Raw genomic sequence first — 26,779 nt, forward strand, 5'->3', positions numbered from 1 at the left:
AAAAATAGAAAAAAAAAAAAAGAAAGGAAAAGAAACAAGAAAAAACAGCTTTTAAGAAGCTTATTCAAAATGTAAATTGTCAGTCCCAATCTCTATGTGATTCTGTTTTGGGTGGTCTTGGATTGGCATTGAAAATCTTGCTTTTCACATGGAAAAAAAGAATCTAGGATCTTCACGAGAGATAAAGCAATCTTAATGGTGCTGAGTGCCTAAGAATTGATGCTTCTGAACTGTGGTGTTGGAGAAGACTATTGAGAGTCCCCTGGACAGCAAGGAGACCCAACCAGTCCATCCTAAAGGAGATCAGTCCTGGGTGTTCATTGGAAAGACTGATGCTGAAGCTGAAACTCCAATATTTTGGCCACCTGATGCAAAGAGCTGACTCATTTGAAAAGACCCTGATGCTGGGAAAGATTGAGGGCAGGAGGAAAGGGGGATGACAGAGGATGAGGTGGTTGGATAGCCGACTCAATGGACACGGGTTTGGGTAGGCTCCGGCAGTTGGTGATGGACAGGGAGGCCTGGCGTGCTGTGGTTCATGGGATCGCAAAGAGTCGGACACAACTGAGTGACTAAACTGAACTGACTGAATGGTGGGGTAGGTATACTGTGTTGGGGTATTGTTATGCCAAACTGCTTACTGTTGCAACACAAGAACACTTAGGCTTCTACCAGAAGGGTGGTTTTCTTCATTTGTGTATAGTACACTGGGTGAGGTAGGCTTAACTTACAGCTAGACTCGGAAGACTGATTACCTATGGAGATGGCAGAGTGTTAGTCTTCAGTTTCTGGTTACATTAAAGAGTATGTGTTAGTTGCTCGGTTGTATACAACTCTTTGCAACCCCATGGACTGTAGCCTGCCAGGCTTCTCTGTTCATGGAATTCTCCAGGCAAGAATACTGGAATGGGTTGCCATCTCCTTCTCCAGGCCAGTGGAGTTTTAAACTTTAAACTGATTACATTAAGGGGGCTAGGATTTATGATATGTGGTTTAAAGTTTAAGACTCCACTAGCGACAACCAATGTTACTTCATTTACTGATGCATATTTTATTAGACAGGCCGACTTGGCTATACAACTTGAGGGCCATGAAAGACTTCAGTGAGAGTTTCTATCTTAATGTTCATTGTGCAGATTTTTGTAGCTCAATCCACTGATAAAGCATGACCTTGTTGGAATGAGCCCATCTTAAATTTGAGAAGTGCTAGTTTTGATACCTTGACAGAATTACACAAAAATAGCCATCATGTCCACATATGTGAGGTAATGCACTTATTTGTCCTGTTTTTAGGTTTAAGGAGGAGGTTTAGCCAACCTCCAGGGGTACCTGGATACCTCTCAGTCCCTGGCTGCTAACCTGCACTGTCCTTCTCTCACTGTACTTTTCCTTTTGCCTTTGAATGAAGACATTACATGAGCATGTTCTGTGAGTCTTCTGAATCTTTCCAAGTATTTGAACTTGTAAAATTTTTGCATATGCAAAGATTATCCTAATACCGTAGTTAACAATAGTACTTGGATTATTGAGTTAGAGTATGATTGTCTCTAGTAAAACCTAGGTTTAGACAAATACTTATTACCAGTAAGGAGAACATTAAGGACAAAAATTGTATAGATTTTAATCAGTCAAGAAGAAAAGTATGAATAAGCAAGAGAATACAAAAAAAAGTATGATACATGTAGGAATATGAAGATAATCCTGCACAGAAGACCATGTGTAATGATCATGTTGCTTCAAAGTTGTTACATTAGCTCATTAGCTTCCATGAGCCTTCAGCTTCTGCAGGTGCTCTGAAAATCCTCAGGTTAAAATCACTTAGGAATGCAACCTCCAGCAGTATTAAGGTTCCCTTTTATTTGTTCAAAAGGTTGAGAATGAGGATGGCTTCATATAACTTAGATTCATGGATAAATGTTCCAATGAAACGTTTTCATATCCCTAGATTGGTAGGTTGGAACATGCTTGCTAAGATCATATTTTAGACATTATAAGTGTTGTGGTTTGTCAACATGGGAATGCTTTAGAAAATATTCACAGTGTTTAAACTAATACATATTTATAAACCAATGAAGAAGATAACTGCAGGCAATGCATTTGGAGTTACTCACAGGATTCTTTTACAATTGTGTCAGTCAGTGTCCCCACCTTTACAGTTTTCCCAGATTAATTTAATTATAAATGAAGCATGAACTGGCTGCATCTGCTATCCTGGAAATGTTTTCCCATTAGTGTTTAATTTTGTGGCCAATTTGTTTCTACTGAAATGAATTTTTTAATTTTTTTCCATCAGAATTTTATCTAGTGTCTATTGGATACTTGATGTGGTACTGCCAGACAGACATTCTGGCTTTGCCAGATAATATCCTTGTAGATCTGGCATTTCTTTTAAGAATTTCTTTGCTGGCTAGATTTTGTATTCCTATAACTGAATTCTTGAAATTCTCTATTATACAAAATATCCATCCTGTCCACATGTGTGAGGCAATGCACTTGTTTGTCCTGCTTTGTTGTCATTAATATACACTATTCATTATTGTTTTATATGAGACTTGTGTAAGGACTCTTAGAGTAGTCTGTATAGTATAATCATCTCTAAAATATTTATATTATGTTTTACGGTACTAGTATTAGCCTCTACAGTACCTTTTTTAATGTTACAGGTCTGAACTTCTATTATTTTATTATTTAGCAATTATTTTATATTACATCAACACATCAAGATATTATTGTTTATTTTAAAAATAACTGAAAACTTAAAATGTGTTTTTATAGTATTTAAAGAATTTTTAAAATGTGTCTTTATAGTATTAAATCAATGGATTATTCTGAAATCATACCAGTTATTAGCTTGATATATGCCTCTTTTCTTTTAAAATTTGATAGGGTACAGAGAAGCCCAAAATTCAATTATTAAAAATATTTATATTGTGGTAGAGTATTGCATTTTATAATACTGGCTGGACTACTCATGTATTAAACTTAGTGGTTTTCTTTTTAGTTTTAGTAGGATTCATGGTGAAACAATGTTAATATTTAGTACTGGGTATTCAAAATTCTATTTGACAAGGACACTCCTTGAGTAACATAAGCATAATCTTGAGATTCTCCTCCTTTGGTTATAGAGCTTAATTATGCTCACTTATTACATCAGTGAATAGTAATATGGGGAGAATTAGCAGCAGTTCATAACTAGCTAGTTAGCAGAAAATGTTAGACAATTTCAGTTAATAATAGGGATTTATTACAGGTGGTACAAGGACTTAAAGACCTTGTACAAAACCTAAAGATATTTTGACTAACTTAGTTTATGCCTGCAACTATCCTTAGGCAAAGAGACTAAGCATTGGCTATGAAATTAAGAGGTTGGCTCTAAAAGGTAAATTCATTATCTATTGCTGTGTAACAAATTCAGTTCAGTTCAGTTCAGTTGCTCAGTCGTGTTCCACTCTTTGTGACCCCATGAATTGCAGCAAGCCAGGCCTCCCTGTCCATCACCAACTCCCAGAGTTCACTCAGACTCATGTCCATCAAGTCAGTGATCCAGCCATTTCATCCTCTGTCATCCCCTTCTCCTCCTGCCCCCAATCCCTCCCAGGATCAGGGTCTTTTCCAATGAAATAACCTCCAAACTTAGTAGCTTACAATGATACACATTTATTATCTCACAGTTTCTGTGGGTCAGAAATATGGGCACAGTTTAGCTGAATCTCTGCTTCATAATCTCTCACAAAGCTAAAAATTGAAGTATCAGCTATGGATGGCGTCTAGTCTGAAGGCTTGATTGTGGAAGGGTGCACTTCCAAATTCCCTTAGCTAGTTATTGGCAGAATACAATCATCAAAGGCTTGAATTTAGGGCTTCATTTTTGTTTGTTTGTTTTGGGGATTGGGGATGAGGACTGCTCTCAGTCCCGTGCCATGTGGACATTAGCAAAATAGGAGTTGTTTCATCAGAGCCAGTAAGAGAGTTTGCTACAAGATGAAGACTGTCATCTTATATAGCTTAATCATGGGAAAGACATCCTATCAACTTTGCTCTATTCTATAGAAAAGAAGCAAGTCATAGGCCTAGTTCACACTCAAGTTCACATAGACATGAATCCCAGGATGTGGGGATCAGTCTGAGTCATCTTAAAAGCTACCTACCACAATGAACAATAATTATTTGATATTGCCGAACTGTTAATTTCATTTACTCAGTGGCTCAGAAGGTAAAGAATCTGCCTGCAGTGCAGGAAGTCTGGGTTTGATCCCTGGGTTGGGATGAACCCTTGGAGAAGGGAATGGCAACCCACTCTAGTATTCTTGCCTGGAGAATTCCATAGACAGAGGAGCCTGGTGGTTACAGTCCATAGGGTCTGCAAGGAGCTGGACTTGACTGAGAGACTAACATTTCACTTTTTCACTTTCACTTTTCTTTCTTTCATACTGTTAATACATCTAGAACATAGTGTAGCATTTTCATATTTATACAAAAATTAAAGATTTGTGGTGATCTAGATATTTCTGATAATCTGCATGCTTATGTGCTCTGTTTCAATTCATCTTCCTATTTCTGTGGAGTGTTTTCTCCATAGGAATTCTAGGGTACAAGGCATTACTTGGATAATGTCTTTAATTATACATAGTACAGGTATTTGTTCAAGCTGGTTTTAAGAAAGGCAGAGGAACCAGAGATCAACATCCGCTGGATCATGGAAAAAGCAAAAGAGTTCCAGAAAAACATCTATTTCTGCTTTATTGACTATGCCAAAGCCTTTGACTGTGTGGATCACAAGAAACTGTGGAAAATTCTGAAAGAGATGGGAATACCAGACCACCTGACCTGCCTCTTGAGAAACCTATATGCAGGTCAGGAAGCAACAGTTAGAACTGGACATGGAACAACAGACTGGTTCCAAATAGGAAAAGGAGTATGTCAAGGCTGTATATTGTCACCCTGCTTATTTAACTTATATGCAGAGTACATCACGAGCAACGCTGGGCTGGAAGAAACACAAGCTGGAATCAAGATTGCTGGGAGAAATCTCAATAACTTCAGATATGCAGATGACACCACCCTTATGGCAGAAAGTGAAGAGAACTTTAGTTCTTGATGAGCCTCTTGATGAAAGTGAAAGAGGAGAGTGAAAAAGTTGGCTTAAAACTCAACATTCAGACAACTAACATCACGGCATCTGGTCCCATCACTTCATGGGAAATAGATGGGGAAACAGTGGAAACAGTAGCTGACTTTATTTTTCTGAGCTCCAAAATCACTACAGATGGTGATTGCAGCCATGAAATTAAAGGACGTTTACTCCTTGGAAGGAAAGTTACAACCAACCTAGATAGCATATGAGAAAGCAGAGACATTACTTTGTCAACAAAGGTCCGTCTAGTCAAGGCTATTGTTTTTCCAGTGGTCATGTATGGATGTGAGAGTTGGACTGTGAAGAAAGCTGAGCACAGAAGAATTGATGCTTTTGAACTGTAGTGTTGGAGAAGACACTTGCAAGTCCCTTGGACTGCTAGGAGATCCAGCCAGTCCATCCTAAAGGGGACCAATCCTGGGTGTTCATTGGAAGGACTGATGCTGAGGCTGAAACTCCAATATTTTGGCCACCTCATGTGAAGAGCTGACTCATTAGAAAAGACCCTTATGCTGGGAGGGATTGGGGGCAGGAGGAGAAGGGGACGACAGAGGATGAGATGGTTGGATGGCATCACCAACTCAATGCACATGAATTTGGGTGAACGGGGAGTTGGTGATGGATTGGGAGGCCTGGCGTGCTGCAATTCTTGGGGTCGCAAAGAGTCAGACACGACTGAATGACTGAACTGAACTGAACAGGTATTTTCATGATTAAGTCAACTATAACTTGACCATGTGCAAGAACTGTAGCACATCTTGTCTGACAGTGAACCCTACCTACATGTTAGAATTGTGAGGTTTTGTGTCACCAAGAATAATGTATTCTTACGATAATAGTCTCAAAGTCCCAGTTATGTGTTGGTGCATTAGCTTTTCACTATTTTATTAAACCAAGGTATTTGATGTTCTATTAATAGTGAAATTATTGGTAGACATTAAAGACATCTATATCAATAACAAAGAAATATTATTTCTTCTGGGAGGTCAGAGGACAGACAGGGACTTAGTGGGTGCCAGTGTCTTCCGCAGAGTTAAGTCATTAGACAGATTTTAGGCAGTTGTCCTGAGTTTTACCAATATGAGGTGATGATTCTTTTTTTTTTTTTTAATTGAAGGTTAATTGCTTTACAATGTTGTGTTGGTTTCTTCATCATAGCATTGTGAATCATCCGTATGTATACATGTGTCTTCTCCCTCTGGAGCCTCCCTCCTGCCCCTCTAGGTATCACAGAGCACTGGGCTGGGCTCCCTTTGTTATATAAGCAGCTTCCCACTAACTATCTGTTTTACACGTGGTAATGCATATGTTTCAATGTTACTCCCTCAATTGGTCCCCTCCTCTCCTTCCCCTGCTGTGTCCACAAATCTGTTCTCTATGTCTGCATCTCTATTTCTGCCCTGCAAATATGTTCATCAGTACCATTTTTCTAGATTCCCTATATATATACATTGTTGTTGTTTAGTCACTAAGTCATGTCTAACTTCTTTGAGACCCCATGGCTTGTAGCCCACAAGGCTCCTCTGTCTATGGAATTTCCCAGAGAAGAATACTGAAGTGGGTTGCCATTGCCCTCTCCAGGAAATCTTCTCTAACCACAGACTGAACCGAGGTCTCCTGCTTGGCAAGTAGATTCTTTACCACTGAGCCACCAGGGAAGCATATATATGCATTAATATATGATATTTGTTTTTCTCTTTTTGACTGACTTCACTCTGTATAACAGGCTCTAGTTTAGGGTGATGATTCTTTTTTTTTTTAATTTTTATTTTTACTTTATTTTGCTTTACAATACTGTATTGGTTTTGCCATACATTGACACGAATCCACCACGGGTGTACATGGGTTCCCAAACATGAACCCCCCTCCCACCTCCCTCCCCATAACATCTCTCTGGGTCATCCCTGTGCACCAGCCCCAAGCATGCTGTATCCTGCATCAGACATAAACTGGCGATTCGTTTCTTACATGATAGTATACATGTTTCAATGCCATTCTCCCAAGTCATCCCACCCTCTCCCTGGATGATTCTTTAAATGACACCTTTATTTGTGACAACTGTATGCTTTCTTATCTGCATGCTACATGCTAAGTCACTTCAGTTGTGTCCAATTCTTCGCAACCCTATGGAAAATAGCCTGCCAGGCTCCTCTGTTCATGGGATTCTGTAGGCAAAAATACTGGAGTGGGTTGCCACGCCTTCCTCCAGGGGATCTTCCCAACCCAGGGATCGAACTCACAACTCCTATATCTCCTGCACTGGCAAGCTGGGTCTTTACCACTAGTGCCACCTGGGAAGCCCTTTTCTTATCTGTAGCTTCCCAAATCACAGAGAATAGAGGCCCTTTTAATTGTTTTAACTAAGGATCCATTATTTTTTTTTATTTTACTTTATTTTACTTTACAATACTGTATTGGTTTTGCTATACATCAACATGAATCCGCCACGGGTGTACACGTGTTCCCAATCCTGAACCCCCCTCCCACCTCCCTCCCCATACCATCTCTCTGGGTCATCCCAGTGCACCAGCCCCAAGCGTCCTGTTTCCTGCATCAAACCTAGACTGGCGATTCATTTCTTATATGATATTATACATGTTTCAATGCCATTCTCCCAAATCATCCCACCCTCTCCCTCTCCCTCTCCCACAGAGTCCAAAAGACTGTTCTATACATCTGTGTCTCTTTTGCTGTCTCACATACAGGGCTATCATTACCATCTTTCTAAATTCCATATATATGTGTTAGTATACTGTATTGGTGTTTTTCTTTCTGGCTTACTTCACTCTGGATAATTGGCTCCAGTTTCATCCATCTCATTAGAACTGATTCAAATGTATTATATTGATTTCTAGCTTATTTACTTTTAAAGTCTATCTGAAAATGTCTGATCAAATATTAGATATTTTGTAACTTGGTAATTTTTAATTTTAACATTTCATTTTATGTTTGATTCTCGTAATTCAGATGTTTGCTGGTTTCCTAAAATCTATCTTTCATCTTTGTTTTGAATCTTTTAGTGAAAGAAAAACTTCTGAAATTTTCTTATGTAATATATTTTCTATTTTAAAATTTTACACCACTGAGTTATTTAAATCTTCCCTTTTCTAATCCACTCCTTTAAAAATATTTTGCCGCATGAGGCTAACAATTAATTGAGTTAATTGGTACATATCTGCAGTTCAGGACAATAAGTGTCTAATGAAAATCCTGAATTCTGCCCAAAATATTTTGCCTGTACCCCTGAAGTTTAGGAAAATCATTAATTATATCTCTCAATTTGGCTCTAGACCAGGGTTTTCATTCGACTTCAGCGGATCTGACTTGGGTTCTAAAAATTTTAAGTGCAGTATACTTTGCTAATAAAAACTCTAAAGATAGAATATCTCATTTATAAAACCAGGTTGCATACAAAAAGAGAAATGCAAAGAGAGTAGCTTTTGGAATGTTACAAAGGCGTTGACAAAGACTCCGTTGGAATTTGAATTTTATTTAGCAGCCTCAGAATGCCAATTAAAAGAGCTGAATGCAGTAAGTCCCCTACATAACAACCTTCAAGTTTTGAACCTTCAAAGATGCGAACGTGTGTTCAATCACGTAAGTTAGTTCTGCTGTCTGGCTTGCACTGTCACAGGGTGCGTCCCGTGCAAGTGGCTGTGCTTTTGTGTACTGTACTGTACAGTGTTGTACAGAGTACAGTAGTATAGTGTCTTTATTTCAAGGCCAGGATGTCCAGAAGCAAGTGTAAAAGCAGTGGTATATAGCCGATTATGATAGTTGGGTACCTAGGCTAACTTTATTAGACTTACGAACAAATTGAACTTACAAACATGCTCTCAGAGCAGAATGTGTTCATATGTAAGGGGCTTACTGTATTGACTATTAAGCATTTTATCTCCTAATTTGCCTACTGTTGTTGCTTAGTCACTAAGTCATGTCTGACTCTTTTCGTGGCCCCATGGACTCCACCAGGCTCCTCTGTCCATGGGATTTCCCAGGCAAGAATACTGAAGTGGGTTACCATTTCCTTCTCCAAGCTGTTCTTAAATATTTTAATTTATTGCTTGTGTCCCCCAAAATGGTCATTATTATTCTATCAAATCATCTTTCTAAACTTTATCAAGGAAACAGAAAGATTTCGAGTTAAAATGTGACTTATTTTGGGAGGAGGAGTTCTTCCAGGATGAGCTGAGACTTTGATACAGACAAATGCCAAAAATACAGACACACAAAAGAGGGAGGCCACTCTGGTCAGCCAGGAGCGTGTGCTTGTAGGTGGTCGACAGTTATGTGTTAAAATGAGGCTGTTCCTGATTGAGTGATTATCAGAAGCCAAGACTGACACTGACTGGTTAACATGTAAAAGCTGTGTTCACTGACGGCAGCGCTTGTTGAATGACTGAACAGATTTGAAACAGGTTCTGGTGGTTCCTTGCTCTCATGACTTTAGAACAATGAATCCTTTCCTAAATTTATGGAAATATATGTTTTTATTCTCACAATTCGGGAAATAACAGCCCAGACCAAACACAAAACCATGTGAAAGGGTTTTTGCCAAGACTTGACAAATGTTTTTCTCTCTGTGAAATACAAAACAGACTTTATTCTGGAAGGAAAAGATAAGCCAGGCATTTAGAAACAGGGCTGTCTCTCCTTTCAAGAGGTGGGTGAGGGAGGTTTCATCCTTCCTTAGTACGTCTATTAGAGGCTGATAAGTCAAAGGCCCTCAGATGCCACATACAGATCATACATTACTAAAGGCGTGAGACACTAAGACTTAAAGTAAGTAACTTAAAGTGAGTAATATAATATGTGGTAAATAAGAGAAAACAGATTCTTCTAAGGAATTCAAATGAAATTTATGCTTAAAACAGCTTTCTGGCTGGCAAGAAGGAAAGAAAGAAAATGCTTCTCTAATGAGCAGGACTTGCGTCTATGAGCTGGATTTGTCGCAGAACAATAGCTACATAAAAATAAAGAATGTGTCAGTTTATTTCTTATTAACTTATTCTGTTACATTGTGACCATCTAACTTCCAATGGAACCGCAGTTTGGTTTCCATTTTCCCCTTTCATTTTCTGAAAGTGTAGAACTGAGTTCCATCCGCAAAGCAGCATCCACTTATAACACTTTAAGAAAAGACTGTCTTTATAGGCTTAAGTATGTCACATTAGGCCTGCGATGAGATTAGATTTGGGAGCATGACTGTCCAGAGAAAACAATGGTATATCTTTATTTGTGTGATAAGGAGGCATTTTTTAAAGAGGAATGAAAGCACCATACATCATGGAAGCTGTGAATAGAGCTATGCCCCTGCAACTAGTAAGCACTGTTGTTACTGATCAGCAAAATCTTGGATTCATTTTAAAACTATCTTTCTCATCACAGGATGTGAACCCATTCCTGTGCGCTATCTTGAGTGGAGCAACATCGAGTCCATCATAGCCATCGCCTTTTCCTGCTTGGGCATCCTTGTTACCTTGTTTGTCACCCTGATCTTCGTGCTATACCGAGATACACCTGTGGTCAAATCCTCCAGCCGGGAGCTCTGCTACATCATCCTAGCTGGCATCTTCCTCGGTTACGTGTGTCCCTTCACCCTTATTGCCAAGCCCACCATCACTTCCTGCTACCTGCAGCGCCTCCTGGTCGGCCTCTCTTCTGCCATGTGCTACTCCGCTTTAGTGACCAAAACCAACCGCATCGCACGCATCTTGGCTGGCAGCAAGAAGAAGATCTGTACCCGGAAGCCCAGGTTTATGAGTGCCTGGGCCCAGGTGATCATTGCCTCAATTCTGATCAGCGTGCAGCTAACCTTGGTGATAACCCTGATCATCATGGAGCCCCCCATGCCCATCCTGTCCTACCCGAGCATCAAAGAAGTCTACCTTATCTGCAATACCAGCAACCTGGGGGTGGTGGCCCCTTTGGGCTACAATGGGCTCCTCATCATGAGCTGTACCTACTATGCCTTCAAGACCCGCAATGTGCCCGCCAACTTCAATGAGGCCAAATACATTGCCTTCACCATGTACACCACCTGCATCATCTGGCTGGCTTTCGTGCCCATTTACTTTGGGAGCAACTACAAGATCATTACTACCTGCTTTGCAGTGAGCCTCAGTGTAACGGTGGCCCTGGGGTGCATGTTCACCCCCAAGATGTACATCATTATTGCCAAACCCGAGAGGAATGTCCGCAGTGCCTTCACCACCTCGGACGTGGTCCGCATGCACGTTGGTGATGGCAAGCTGCCCTGCCGCTCCAACACTTTACTCAGCATTTTCCGAAGAAAGAAACCAGGGGCAGGGAATGCCAAGTGAGTTGTCTGGCCTGGGTTTGCCTTTTCTATTTCTCTCTCTGTCTCTCCCTCTCTCTTTCTATTTTCTTCTAGTTGACTAAAGCATGTTCTTCCATTTCCCCAATGTTTTCCATGTCCTTTCTTAATCTTTTCTTTTCTTCCCCCCAAATCTCACTTTCTGTTGCAGTAGGAATGTGTTAGTACTAAAGGTCTTCAGTGTTTTTATTTCTTTGAAAGAGCAAGGAGTGTGAAGCAACAACCAGCTGAGCGCATATTCACTCTTACCTGGAATCTACAGCTTCTGTTCTGCCCCTAATGTTTTCCTTTTGCATGGGTCCTTCTTCTGTGGAATATCAGTACATCTCTGGGGTCTGGGCAGAGATGCAATCTCTAGTTCTAATTTCTAGTTTAGATAATGGTTAAGATAGTTTCTGATTTACTTTTTTATCACTTTTGAGCCATACTATTACTCACCTGGGATGGAGAGGGAAGAAATTTAGCACCTGAGGGAATTGGCCTATTTCAAAATTTGAGTTTAGTTAAGCACCAAATATATCCTGAAATAAGTTCCTTATGCAACTATCTTACCAGGCACCTCTTCTTTATTTTATGTGTACTGTAAACTTCATAATGCTACACATGAATTGACCTATCTCTACTACAAGGTTATGATCAGAATGATTTCTAGCTATCAAGCACCAAATGAAACAGGAAACCAGATTAAGGTAAAGAGCTCAAACTTGAGAGTCAGTGTGAACATCAAAGTCCAGCTTATTTCTATTTTGGTGATTTTTGTGAGCAGTTTATATAATATACACATTCCTGTCTTTTTCCTGACTCTGTTTTGCAGGGAAGCATATGCTAAAATTTGCATGTGTCATCTCATTCTGAGACCCATGAAAACAGATTTCATGTCACATTTACAACATTTAAAATAACATGCATGCTTAATGTTCTAACAGTAATTTAATTTTCCAAAAATGAAACTATTTCCCCCAGTAGCAGTATTAATTTTACTTTTTGAAACAATCCTATGAAAGTGAAGGCTTTTAATAGTAATAGTTATGTAATTGTTTTAGAACTATTCTGTGCACTTGAATAAGTCAGCAAGGTACGAGAAATGGGTGTTATTTTCCCCTTTTTGTTAAGGGAGGACACCAAACCACTGTGAATTTGTGCGACTCTTAAGTAAATTCCGTTTAGTTAGCTATTCTTTGCCTAGGCCTTAACTGGCATGAAATTTCTCATCATAACATATGTCAAAAAATCTACATGCCTTAAATTTCTGGGTTTTATATCTTTGCTTGCAAAGCAGCACCATGGGTCTCTTTTACAGAAACCATATAATTGGTTTGAGGCTCAGATGAGGGAGTCTCTAGGAAATAAATATTTTTGAAGTCCATCAAGTTTTATTATTACTTCAAACAAAGCATCCCTAGTTTTTTTTCAGTGTTAAGGATGAAGTCATTACATCTACTTCTTCATGAAATTCTGATTATTAAAGCCACGAATTTGTTTTCTTCCCTTGCCCTGATTTTTCATTCTAACCAACATCCCCTTAGTTCCAGTGAGCATGAAAACAACAGTGTCATGAAATGAAAAAAAAAAAAAATACCATAGCTACAGAGTCCAGATGTACAATGGCATCATGACAATTATCATTTAGATGGAAGGAATGAGAGGGAAACAAATGAAAAGAAGGGAGAAAACACTTTAAATCCAAATGTTGGTGAAGACTAAGAGACTTCTGTTGCAGCCCATATGGCTTTTTGAGTGTTCCCTACCACCATCTACCATTACTCAGCTCCATGTTTTCTAACTGCCTTCGTTGCGGTTCTTCAGAAGTTCTCTATGAGTCATTTCTGAAAGCTGCTCCTCTAACCATTTAATGGAAAGAAGGAATCTATGTAATCAAGATATCTTTTGTTTGTACTCAGGATTATGCATTTTGACAGCTCTCTCAGTGATTCTGTGAGAGACAGATACGGGCACCTGTCCAAGAGAGCAGTGACTAATCGTTAGTACACATTGCTTCACTGCTGGGATAAAGTGAAGTTAGCTTACCATGTATACAGTCCCCAGGTATTGTGCTTATTCTGATTACCTTCTCACACCTGGAACTGCTTTCATTAGGAGTGGAGAATATTCCCAGCATTATTATGAGTTTAGAAATTAATTTCATTGGAATCACACTTTAGAGAGAAAAATCACCTTCATCTAAATCGGGCTGGTTGTCTAGGAAGCACTGCTTTCAGCACTCAATTCGTTGCTCAACTATTGGCTATATTTTATTTATTACATGTTATTAGATTCTGACAATGAGAAATAATACTTCTAATCAGTAATTCTAATATGCAGCTTTCTTTGTACAATTGGTAGCTCCTCCAAAGGGTATCACACAGCTGAGCTAACCCACAGAGGGTATTTGAGGTTAAATTTCCATGGAAAGCGACCATTTATTTACTCATTTTTCTCACTTATTCTGCTGTTACTTCTCTTGTAACTGTCTATGAGACTGTACTTTTAAAATATAACAATAATCTCAGGGCCTGTTTTTACCTTTTTATTGCTGGTTTATGATTTCCTGGTTTGTCTCCAAAGTTGCAAAAATCACAAACAATCTAATATTTTCTACAGCAATAAAAATCTAGCAGAGTTTTGCCAACTGAAGCAAGGGGCTGAAAACTCGAGGGAACACATCACCCAATGAGTGTATTGCCATTCTGGATGTGTAATCCCTACGTTTATGGTGCACTGTGGGTGTTCAGCAGTCTGCATATGTAGCTATAAACACAGAACAGATGCTGTAATGAAGAGCTTCCAACTGATCTATCTTTTTTGATATTATTCTGAGGAGTTGCAAGTCCGACTATATTCATACCAGGCTGTTTCTGAGATAGAGGGAATGGCTGATGTTGTGTGTCTGTTTTTGCAAAGTTTACTTCAATTTGTTGTTTTGCTCACAGCCATATATCTGACACAATCAAAGGTTTGGGCACTTGCCTTTATGTTTTCTGAAATAAAATTTAGGAGGAGTTTAATCAATACATTGGGCGTTTGGATTACTTAAGTTGCTTATAGTTAGAAGTCCTACTAGGCATAATCCTGTCCTGGAAGATCAACTGAATAACATAATTGTCTTTGACCAGGCTAATATCTTAAGCTGCTAATGTATTTGAATGAGAACATATTCAGGCCCTAACTTAATATAAAGATATTGGTAAAATTCTCTTTCTTGGCAGGAGAGGAAACATAGAAATCCATAGATATGAGTAATTAAGTTATTTAGGTCTGAGTTACTTGTCACTTCCTTTTAAAGCAAAATGAATTAGCATTATGCAACTAAAAGCTTAAAACATTATGTAAATGACATGCTTTCTTTAAAAAAAAATAATTATATCAATGGCTAAATGTCAAACTAACATTTCCAGTCATTTTTTGAATAAATAACCTCAACGAGTGCCAAATAGTTTGAGGGCACATGGAGCTGAAATGTGACAACACACTCCTGTGACTTTTTTGGGGTGCGTAATTGCAAGCAAAACTAAAAACAATGATAATCACCAGAAAAATGCGTTAGATTGATGCAAGGAGGTAATTTTAAAACATAGGCTTCTAAGTAAATAGTGTATTAATATGTTCTTGTGATTATTTCTCAAGCATCTGTATATATGCTTTTAATGAGGGCAAAAGCTCTAAGTGAAATACAAGCGGAATGATGCTCTGAGGACATCTTCCTCTTGATCTGCTAAAAACATATTGTTTTGTCCATAAGAAAAGGTAAAGAAGCCTGCAGCATTAGTGTGTGTGCTCTAATCTTTCCTCCTTTATTATGAAAGGAATGACGGCTGTTAGCCAGAAGACATCAAAATCAAATAGAGATAACATGTTCTCTTTCATAAAAAGAACTCATTCACTCTTCTAGCTTGTAAATGAGAAAATCTGTCATTTTAAAATTATTTTCCCTTAATCATATAATAAATGGCTTTAAAAGTCATTGTGATTCTTCGCTTGGTTTTATAGTAACTTTCAGAAGATATTATGAAAGTACTTATCATAGAATTTTACTACTTGAGAGCAACATTTATGGTGGATATACTGTTTATTATCCACTTATTTAATCAACAAGTGTGTAAACAGTAACATATGCTTCATAAAAGCACTTAGGTGCTTGGTATGGTGCTAGTTAATATTTAGGATAAAAAAAAGATTTAAGAGATGGGCACAGACTGCACCAGTCTTGCAATATAGTAAGGGAAACACGAAAAAATACAACTAAATATGCTGGGTTAGGTGCCATAATAGAGGACCAATATAGCATTTTGTGTGTTCAGGGAAGAAAGACATTCAGCCCAGCTAAATGGAATGGGTCTATGGAAAGATGAGGAAAGACTTCTTGATGAAAGTATAAAAGTGGCATTTGAACTTAACCATCAAGGATGCTTTTCAACAAGAGAAAATGGTGAGACCATTTCACATGCAGAAAGTCATATAAGCAAAGAATTCAGAAATGTTAGTGTATTTTGGTTTGAAATAAGGGATCTGTTGAGTAAAGTACATGGACAGGTGTAGTGTGGGAAAATTTGTAAACACAGAAAGAGGACAGATTACAGGTAGTGATCAATGTTCTAAGAAGAAATTTGGATATTTATTATGGAGACCACAAGATGCATTATTGACTTTTGTGAAATTTTATGATCATGTGTGAGCTTTATGGGAATAGATCGACTGTAGACAGACTAGTTAATAGAGTGCTACAATAATCCACAGGGCAGGTTAAAAATAAAAGGTTTAAATGAGAGCAAAGAAAGAAAAGTCAAATCCAAGCCATGCATATGAAGATGTTTTCTGAGCTCAAGTCATTAGAACTGAAATATTGATTTTGGGAGAGGAAGAAAGGCATGAACAATAGAAATTATTGTTTGAACAACTCTCGTAATTTCAGCTACAACTACCATGTAGCAGTTGGTAGTAGAAAAGTACATCTACCATGAAAGCTGATAGGGAATACAGGAATAGGACTGGGGAAATGTTGCTAAGTTGGGTTTCAGACTTAACCAATCAAAAATCCTGTTACAGTAATTCAAACAGAGGCATCCATAAGATTATCTAACAATTTAAGTCAGGAGCTTAAGACGCAGGTCTGAGCCAGAGCTCTAGATTTAAGGATTAATTGTCAGTGTCAGTGGCCAAAAGAGTGATTGTGATATGAGAATAGAAGAAAGTCAGAGGAAGAACATTAAGAAACACTTACTTACATTTAAGAGAGAAGATAAATAAGGAAAAACTGAAAGCAATAAACAACACATAATAAAAGGGGGGGCAGAGAAATTTTGCTTCATCAAGGAAACCAAGCAAGAGACTATTTTAATCCACTCTGTTGCCATAGGAAAATCCCACAGACTGGAGGCTTAAAAGACAAGCATCTATCATTTCACAGTTCTGGAGGCTGAGAGTCCAAGATCAGGGTTTCATTATGGCTGATTTCCAGTAAGACCTCTCCCATTTGGGTTGCAGACAGCTGCCATCTAACCCTAATCACCTCCCAAAGGCTCTACCTCCTAATACCATCATGTTGAGGGATTAAGATGTCAACAGATGAATTTAAGGGAAGCGCAACCATTCAGTCCATAACAGACTGTTTCAGGATGATAGAACTTGCGGTCTCCATGGATGGAGACACCATGGTTATCCTTGAGTGATTTCAGCGGTGTGATGTGAGTAGAATTTTTATTGCAGTAAATTGAGGAGCTCATCATTAAAGGAGTCAAGAAGTTTAGACAGTATCTAAGGAGGCCAGGGAAGAGGGAGGAGTGGCATAATACAGGAGAAATGTTAGCTCACTTATAGCATATGAGAAAGCAACTGACAGACGAGGAGAAATAAAAATATAGAGAGCCTACAGTTTATGCTGGGCAGTCTGACCCAGAACTGTGCCCTTGGAAAAGAGCTATTTGACATCAATTGACAAGTGTCATAATGAAGCACCAGCTCTGAAGAGCATGTTGATTGTGGTTGATGCCGTTTCTCATTTAGTTACATGTGTGTTTCCTGACATTAGAAAAGAAGAATCAAGCTGGGAAATCAGAGAAATTTTAAATAAAATCTGAAAATACAAACCTTTACTACTGATCTTATCAGGCCTCCGGGGATACAAACATTGTAAGAGTTGAGTTGGGACAAATGTGGAAAATCTGAAAAGAAAGATGTGCTGTCCTGGCCTTGTGAGTGGAGCTGGAGGAGTCACAGCTCCTAAGTTCAGGCTGCTTGTAGAAGAAAGAGTGCAGTGTATTCAGAGTCAGACTCAGATGAGAATGAAAGAGTTCCCTTCATTCAGCTCTAATTAGAAGGGGCTAGAAATCCAAACCCTCGGCTCTCTTCCTGACAGCCGGTCATAGTGCCCGAGCCTGCCAGAGAGAGGATATTTCGTTTGGGGTAAAGCCTTATGCTCCCTGGAAAAAGCAAGCTGAAATGCCTTTACTCTCTGAAGTAAGTAACACTATGACCTAAAAGCACATCAGTTAAAATTTAAGATGAAAATAAGTTAGTGAGTAAGTTGTGTGTTGAGGAGAGGCCATGGTGAGAGACCGTCTTTAGAGACCATGGGCTTAAGTGCAGCGGGAGGGATGAAGGGCATGGGCACATGGAGGGATGGGTAAAACTTGTTCCCAGCAGGTGTGGCAAATCTGCAGTCAGCATTGTTTACTTTTCCCCCTCTCCTGAACAATATACTCATTTTGCAAATAACACAGAAATAGCTACTTTCAATACTCATATTTTATGTTTTCAAATTCTATGTTGAGACCATGGGGCACAGATTCTGCTACAGTTTCAAAGAGAACATATTCCTTTTCAATATAGGCCAACTTTTATATTTCTTTCAAATTCAAATGAACTTGCCTGATATACATATTCAAGTTCTCAAACTTAATATTTTATTCTCCTATGTTTATAATGTGTAATTTCTGAACTGAATTCAAAAGCATTCCAGATGGTATCTATAATGACCCAAAGTAGGAACATGGAACATTGTTGTGTAAGTAAAGAAACTAAGACTTGGGAAGTTCAAGGCCATTTTTGTGAGGAATAAATGGGACTAAAATCATTTTATAACTTTAATTAAAATATGATTTTAATCACTTTTATGTTTGTTATCTCAAAAATGCATTCATTCACACCTGCATTCAATAAAATGAATGAGGCATGGGGTTTGCCCTCAAGAAGTTCACAGTTTAATGGTACAAAACCCATTACAATAAAATCCAGTGAGTGAAATAATAGGAAACGGTACAATGTGGTGATTTAGGTAGGTGTATAAATTTAGAGTCAGAAGGTTACTGAGTCTGGGCTCCTTATTTTTGCAAGGTCCCACTCTATGTAACAGATAATTTTTATTCTTGTTCCCACTCTATGTAACAGTCACCTATTAAATGAGAAAAACTATCAGAGGAGACACTGGAGGCCTATAGGCTAAATATGATCACCGATGTTCTTAGATCATAAGAAAAAACCTTATAGGCTCATTAATTAGAACTCTTTGACTTCAAGTTACAGAAGCCAAACTAAGCTGGCCTAAGCAAATTTATTTTCCCTTTGTATAAATAAATGGAAAAATCTATACAGAGTATAGTGCAGTGCTTAACACACAGTAAAACCTCAATAACTGTTAGCTAGGGACACTAAAGTTATGAAAATGGGGGAGGAGGTATGAAAATTTGTATGCTAACATAAAACTCTGCACTACCCCTTCACATGAAGAGAGATATGAAAGTTGGGTATGTGCATCATTGCTGTCATTTTTTAATATCCACACTGGACAGGATGGAGGAGCTGTGTGTCTGCTGAGAGTCCAGGAGTGTGGGTGTTTCTCAGTATGCGAGGTGTGCAAGGAAGGACACCCTGTTTGACATGACTTGGCACCCTGTCCATGCTTGGCCACAGCTAAAGAGAGATGAGATCATTTGCATTCCATCTGTTAGCCTCAGTGTCCAGAGTAAAGTGTTATCTACTCAAAGGGGAAGCAGGCCATGTGAGCAACATGTTTATAAAGCTAGTTCAGGAGCAGGAATATTAGCAGCCTGCACAATGAAGAAACTGAGAAGAAAGGACCAGAGGATTTGGAAGCTTCATGTCGAGAACAGTGCAGATAGGCTCATTAGTTAGAGCTCTTTCGAAGCTTGTTATAAAAGCCAAATTAAGCTAGTCTAAGCAAAAGGGGGTGGGGTATCAAATAGAAAGAATATAAGGAATAATTTCTGATATCTTACGGTAGCAAAAGTTTGGAATGCTTCTGGGCCACAACGTGGACTGGTCTCCTGAAAACAAAGGTTTCAGTGCTCTGGGTAATCTCCTGGCTCCCTCCATGCCTCCTTCTTCTCCTCATACATCTGCTTTCTCCATTTCTGGGCCCTCTCGATCAGTCCAAGGACAACCATCCCAGTGCTCCCGAGTTTACATGTTGTTGTAGGTCCAGTTACTGAAGACACTGCTTCAATTCCCTCGACCCACATGCCTCTACATAAAACAGGCAGAAACTGATTGCTTCAGCCTGACTCAGATGTCTATCCCAGGTCAAGGAGATGATGGACAAAGGATGGAGTCACAGAGTATAAAACCATCTCCCAGGGGCCCATCACTCCCGGAAGGCAGTTCTCCGAAAAGCCATGTAATTATAACATAAGCAGAAGCCCTACAAGTATCTCCACAAGAGTAATTCCATCTCCATCCCACCAACCCCCCTTTCCTCTTCGGCATCTGAATAAGTCACTTCTAAGCACCAGCATTTTATATTTAGAAAGTATGATGGAAAAAAACTCTAAAACTTGCAGGTGGTAACCAGTCAGCCAAATAATCATCTATCTGTGCAATATGTGAGTGACTATTACACACTCCAGCAGATATGCCAATAGAGGGGCAAGAAAATGTATCACTCTGCTATAGCGTTTCTTATGAAGGTAGGAAGTGTAGAATCAGACAAATGTAAAAACCAGGCCTTGTCTTTGCTACCTTATAGAGGATCCTGGGTATAAAATACCCCTAAGTTGCCTGAAGATGAACAGAGCATGTGTGTGCTAAAGTTGCTTCCGTTGTGTTTGACTCTTTGTGACTCTACGGACTATAGCCCGCTAGGCACTCTGTCCGTGGGATTCTCCAGGCAAGAATATTGGAATGTTGGAATCAGGAGATCTTCCTGACCCAGGAATTGAACCCACATCTCCTGCATCTCCTGCATTGCAAGCAGATTCTTTACCCACTGAACCACTTGGGAAGCCCCAAGATGAACAGAGAGGAAGGGAAAAGCTGTTTTTTAAGAAGGAATTATGGATCATTAGGATATTGTGCTCTGAATGAATTAAAATACATCATAAATTACAGGCCAATGATAAAGTATTACTTATTACTGACATTGGTTGATAGAATAGTAAAAGAAAATCAGCAAATATTTAATCCAGTTAACCAAAAAAGTGTCTATAATTTGATTTTATCTCAGAAGGGTAAAGGAAATCTACTATAACTGAAGGCAACTTAATAACACCCTTTATGCAGATTATCTTCAAGATAAATGAAAAGTCTGCTGCTAACAAAATTAGGTTGAGTCCCTAGTGATTCTGCTAAAGATATGGAAAAACAACTGCTTAAAAGAAATCAATAACGATACAAAATGCTTTCCTGTCTCTGATTTCTCAGTTGTAAAAATATATACTGTGAGTTTGCCCTTAGTAAATCCTCTTAGACACTGTGGGAATTAATGTCATTTTCTACTTGATTAAACTTTGCACTGCTTGTTATTTGCCTTAGGTGGGTGTGGGATGGGGGAGTGTTAACAAAGGAAAAAAATGAAGACTTAACATGATCAACGTAGGATAAAAGAAGTTATGATAATGGGGCAGCAAAGGGAGAGGAGAGGGAGCAGGAGGGGTGGTTATAGATCCATCCCTGGGCAGCTGAGGGACTTTAGCCAGTGATTCTGTCAGTGTCTTATTGAAAGAGAACTGCAAGCCATTTCAGTACGATTTTATTTAGCTCCAACTGTTTAAAGTCAAAAGTTATTACAGGGCCTATCCTAGTATAAACTTACTCTTGCTCTGATGGTTAGAGTGGGCTCAAGGCCTGACACACATTAGGAAGAAAAGCTCTAATGACTCACTCACACACCTAATGTGTGCTGGCCATTGAGACAAGGGCGGGGAGTGCCATGGTGAATAAAACAGATCCAGCCCCTGTCTTTGTGGAAGGTTGAATCCTGGCCAGGAGAACAGACATTAAACACGTAATTACAGGTGTATTAAGTGTTTGTAAGGATAAATACAAGGTGTTACAAGAGTGTTATTAAGAGGATCTAACCAGTCCTGATGTGTAGAAGCTGGACATGCTCCCAGGATGAAGGATTATTTAGGTTAGGACTTCTGAAGGAGAAAGGGGGTTAGCTAGGACAGGAAGGGAGTTAGTGTGGCAGACAAGTCAAGGAATCAGAGGGTAAAGGCTCTGAGCTAAAAGACCAAAAATACAAAAGCCACTGATGGCTAAAGGACGTCAAGCAATTCCAGGATGCCAGAGGTGAGAATAAAGGGAAGTATGATAAGGAGATGAGAAGGGTCAGCTCAGACCAGATCATGCAGGGCCTCCATAAGGACCTCAAAAGTGTGGTTCTTGTCCTCTGAGCAAGGGAAGGCCACCCCAGTCACCACGCAGCGGGGCGCTGTCATTAGTGAGAAGTGTGCTCTACAGCTAGCCCTTCACGCTCAGTGTGGAGGACACAGGAGAGCAAGGTGCAGGTTTGGGTGCTCAGGGAGGAGACTCGTAGGAAATTATAGTGACCTGACCTAGGGTTTTGACAGTTGTGGGTAAAGAGAGTGAACATAGAGAATTGCTTAAGAGGTAAAAATAGAAGGAAAGATTGTTCACAGAATTTCAGAGTAGGTGGAGCTGTGCAGTCACTTCAGGGTAGTTTAGCTCCAAAGCCCATAATACATGAACTGTTACCAGATTAAATGTGTTATCACACCCAAGATGTGGTTGTTCTATAAGAGAGGGAGACTGATAAGACCCAAAAGCAGAGAAAAGCATTACTCAAACAAGCATTGGGAATGGCCATAGAGCTCTCTGATGAGGAGATGAGGGAAGGAGATGGTGACCCATGGGCTTTGAAAACTTAGGTCCAAATGACAAGATGAGTCCCAGGACTAAGAGGATGACGCAAACTATATTGGCTTAATGCCATCAAATGTTTTAATACTGAAACTTGCAACTCTCTACCCCTTCTTCTGATTCCCTGAGAGCAAGTAACTATTAATTATTGTATTTTCCTATTTATATACAGTTTTATATTCAAAGTCCTATACATAATTTTCCACAATTTCCTGAAAATGCAATTGCAATTCTGTAACTAAAAATCAGTCGATACAGAGCATTGCCATCACCCTGGAAAGCTTGCTCATGTTGCTTTCTAATCTGTCCCACTATCTAGTTATTGCTATTTAGTCACTAAGTTGCGTTCAACTCTGATTCTTTTCTGACTCCATGGAATGTAGCCTGCCAGGCTCATCTGTCCATGGGATTTCTCAGGCAAGAATACCAGACTGGGTTGCCATTTCCTTCTCCAGGGGATCTTCCTGACCCAGGGATTGAACGCTCATCTCCTGAATCGCAGGCGAATTTTTTTACCATTGAGCCACTAGGGAAGACCTCCACTATCTACAAAAGTGAAAGTGTTAGTCCCTCAGTCGTGTCTGACTCTGTGACCCGCCAGAGTAGAGACAACCTCTATTCTGATTTCCATCCCCATAGATTAGTCTTGCCTGCTCTTACTCCATAAATGTGAAATTGTATGCTTTTTTCCTACTATAGCTGTGTATTTTATTTTGTATTGGAGTATAATTGCTTTGCAATGTTGTGTTAGTTTCTGCTGTACAATTAAGTAAATCAGCTATATGTATACATATACCCCTCCCTCTTGAGCCTGCCTCCTCTACTTCCATCCCCTGCTCCAGGTCATCACAGAGCACCAAGCTGATCTTCCTGCGCTATATAGCAGCTTCCCACTAGCTATCTGCTTTTTACACATGGTAATGTATACATGTCAATCCTTCTCTCCCAGTTTGCCCCACCTTCACATGACTTTCTGTCCAAAGGGAACTTTCAGAGATTCTCTTTAATATCTTCAAGTGTTTCTGAAACTTATTCATTACCTCTTAGTTAAGAACCTCTGCTTCCACTCTGAACCTGTTCTTTGAATCTGTTCTTCTGTATCAAGAATCATTGAATGTTCCAATGGAAAAAAATAACTTGAAGATTATCTCCTTACCTCTGTGAAGTTCTCTTCTTCCTGACTTAGTCTCTTGGATTCTGGTCGCCATGAGAGCTTCTTGATGTCTTTAAATGGTTTTTCAAAATATTTTACCTGTTTTCTGATAGTTGTTTTCAGTGGGGGAGCTATAGTTTATCCCAAGGAATTATATCTTACCTGGAAACAAAAGTTCTCTTATACCAATTTTAATATTTCCCCTTCATCTTTCTCAAGTTATGAGATTTATCATAATCTTTATCAGGTTATGACACTGCCAAGATTTCTTTTAGGGCTATGGTGACTACGTCTAATACTGTAGAAGAAATTACATGATACTTGTCTATCAGTCTATGTAGTCTGTTGTCTATTTGTCTATGATAATTGTCTATCATCAGTGTCTTTTCAGGTTTGCTGGGTGATGGCATGATGATATTAACACCTCTGCTTAAACAGATATGATAATGAAAACTATGTCTAATATTAATGCTGTAGTCAAGGATATTAAAAACGTCACAAAGTTAAGTGAACTAAGTTCTTTTTAGTTATCATTAATTTTAAGCTTTTTACGAAAGTAATAATTTTGTCTTCTGTCTTGTTTCACAACATCCTGAGGTGACAATTTTAGTTTTAGGCAAGTTGTTTTCATCATCTCTTTCTCTCACTCCCTGTGATAAATCAGAGCAAAATAATACAAAGACTCACTTTGTCAGTTTGGCACCTAAAGTTTATCTGGAAATATACCAGGGTTTTCTTTTTTCCTTTTATGTACTTTAAGTTGTAATTTTTTCCTAATTTTGAGCATTTACTTTTTCATTAATAAAGATGCCTATATGTGAAAATAAATATTGAGAATATATATAAAATAAAGCAGTTTATTTACAGTATAAAGACTAAATCTACCAGAATTTTGAATTAAGAAAGACTTCAGGACCTACAAACTATTAGTATGAATTTCCAAATTCTATCATTTGCTTTTAATTATTATTTAATTATCTTGGCCACCTGACTTGTGGGATCTTAGTTCCCAACCAGGGACTGAACCCAGGCCCTCAGCACTGACAGTGCAGGGTCCCAACCACTGGACTGCCAGGGAATTCTCTCAAATTTCTGTGATTTCCACTTAGTAGCTCCTCATATATTTGAATATATTTTTAGGATTTTTACCTTTTTTCAGCAAAAGAAAATATATTCAAAATTCTCATATAATACCTTAGTTCATTGGGATAAAGCTAAAAGAAGAGGGAATTATACTTCTGAATTATGTATTATAAATTTCTTTTTGGACTAACAGTTACAGCTTATTTTACATATTTTAATAAGTGATAAATATTAATTGAGAATTTGGAAAATACAGGAAAACACAAAACAGCTAATAAAAATCAACTCCAATTCTACCCATACACAGAGAAAAACTATCATTAACATTTTTATATATACTTTAGTTTTTGCACACACACATGCACATTATTTTTACTGATTTTTTAATGTAAATTTTGCTGAAGATTTTGCTGGAAATTTTATGACAGTTGATGTTAAGTATGAGAATTGGTTTAGGAATTATTACCAAAAATAATACATGCTTTTGATATTCCTGCAATTACCAAAGCGATAAAGGAGCTCAGGATTATTTCTGTATTATTTTCATATAAGGAATATTTCATCCTGTTTTGTTTATTCAACCATTCATTCAATACTTACTGCAAATAGATGATCATATGTCTCTCTATGCCCAGGAAAGTCCCAGTTTATGCTTTTTTCCATGATGATTTTTAAGAGCACTGCCTTCATTCTTAAAAGTAATCGGTTTGAATGAAAAATTACATGGTTTTCTTTTATTTTAAAAATTGAGACAGATAAAAGGGGATTAAAGTAGCATGCAATGGTAAATCAATCATGGATCCTGCCCTCAGAAACTATGACCTGTCTACTGTTGGAGATAAGAATTAAAATCAATAAGTTACATAATAAGTGAAAAATATCACAGGGGAGATGCAAAGATATAATACAGATTGAAGTCTAATCAAGATCTTGTTAAACACTTTAGAATTCTAGGGGAAATTTGTGAAGATGCTCTGTTAAAAATCTTGAAGGGATATACCCTATGATAGAATGATTCCTATACAAACTGCAAAGAAACTTTGCTCAGCTCAGTTCCTGATTGGATTAGGTTGATTTGTCCCACTCTACTTGGGCTAACCAGGTGGCACTAATGGTAAAGAACCAGCCTGCCAGTGCAGGGGACATAACAGATGTGGGTTCAATCCCCGTGTCAGGAAGATCCCCTAAAGGAGGACATGGTGACCCACTTCAGTAGTCTTGCCTGGAGAATCCCATGGATGGAGGAACCTGGCAAGCTACAATCCATGCGATCGCAAAGAGCTGAACATGACTGAAGTGACTTTGCATGCACACATGTCCCACTCTACTTGGCAGAAAAAGAAAAATGGTGAAGCAACTCTGGTAGAGATAACTCCGAACCTTTAGAACATCTATAGAATCTTATTTTATATATTTATTGTTGGGGTCCTTTAATAGACCAGGACCTGGCAGTCCAGAGTCAACAATAAGAAAGTGAAAGAGAGAGCTGGAGGGAGGAAGAGAGAGAGAGAGAAAGAAAGAAAGAAAGACACAGGGACCCAAGCTCTGATGGAGCAAAGGTGTTTAAATGATTTCTTTGTGAATATATAAAGGCTGTGGTACAAGAAATTTCTTTCCACAATGATAAAGATCAGAAAACCAAATGTACAGCAACTGTTACCACGGGAACATGGGATTAATAACAGTTACAAGGCCAGGAGACAAATAAGATTCTATAGATGTTCTAAATGTCAGGGAATGTTTAACAGGAGGATTCCAAAGTGCTATTTCTCACAAGTCCTTTGTTTCTTTCTGAGCAGAACAGTGCTGCTCCCAGAAACTGAGGTCATTATGTGAGACAGGCTTGAATCTCCTTTAGTAAACATTCTCTTTACAACAAAACTGCTTAGTCTCGATCCTCCTGTTAAACATTCCTGACATTTAGAACATCTATAGAATCTTATTTTATATATTTATAATG

The 26,779-nt window shown here is 38.6% G+C and overlaps 1 protein-coding gene across 2 annotated transcripts in view; it reads left to right on the forward strand.

Moving 5' to 3' along the window:
• Positions 1-26,779, forward strand: part of GRM1 (glutamate metabotropic receptor 1) — a 438,757-nt gene that overhangs the window by 392,859 nt on the left and 19,119 nt on the right. For both annotated transcript variants that reach the window (XM_018053312.1, XM_013966589.2), the window contains exon 8: positions 10,523-11,453. In XM_018053312.1, coding sequence (XP_017908801.1) covers positions 10,523-11,453 — 931 coding nt within the window. The remainder of the gene's footprint in view (positions 1-10,522; positions 11,454-26,779) is intronic.

Source organism: Capra hircus, chromosome 9 (genome assembly GCF_001704415.2).
Source record: "Capra hircus breed San Clemente chromosome 9, ASM170441v1, whole genome shotgun sequence".
In the NCBI taxonomy this organism is placed as follows: domain Eukaryota; kingdom Metazoa; phylum Chordata; class Mammalia; order Artiodactyla; family Bovidae; genus Capra; species Capra hircus.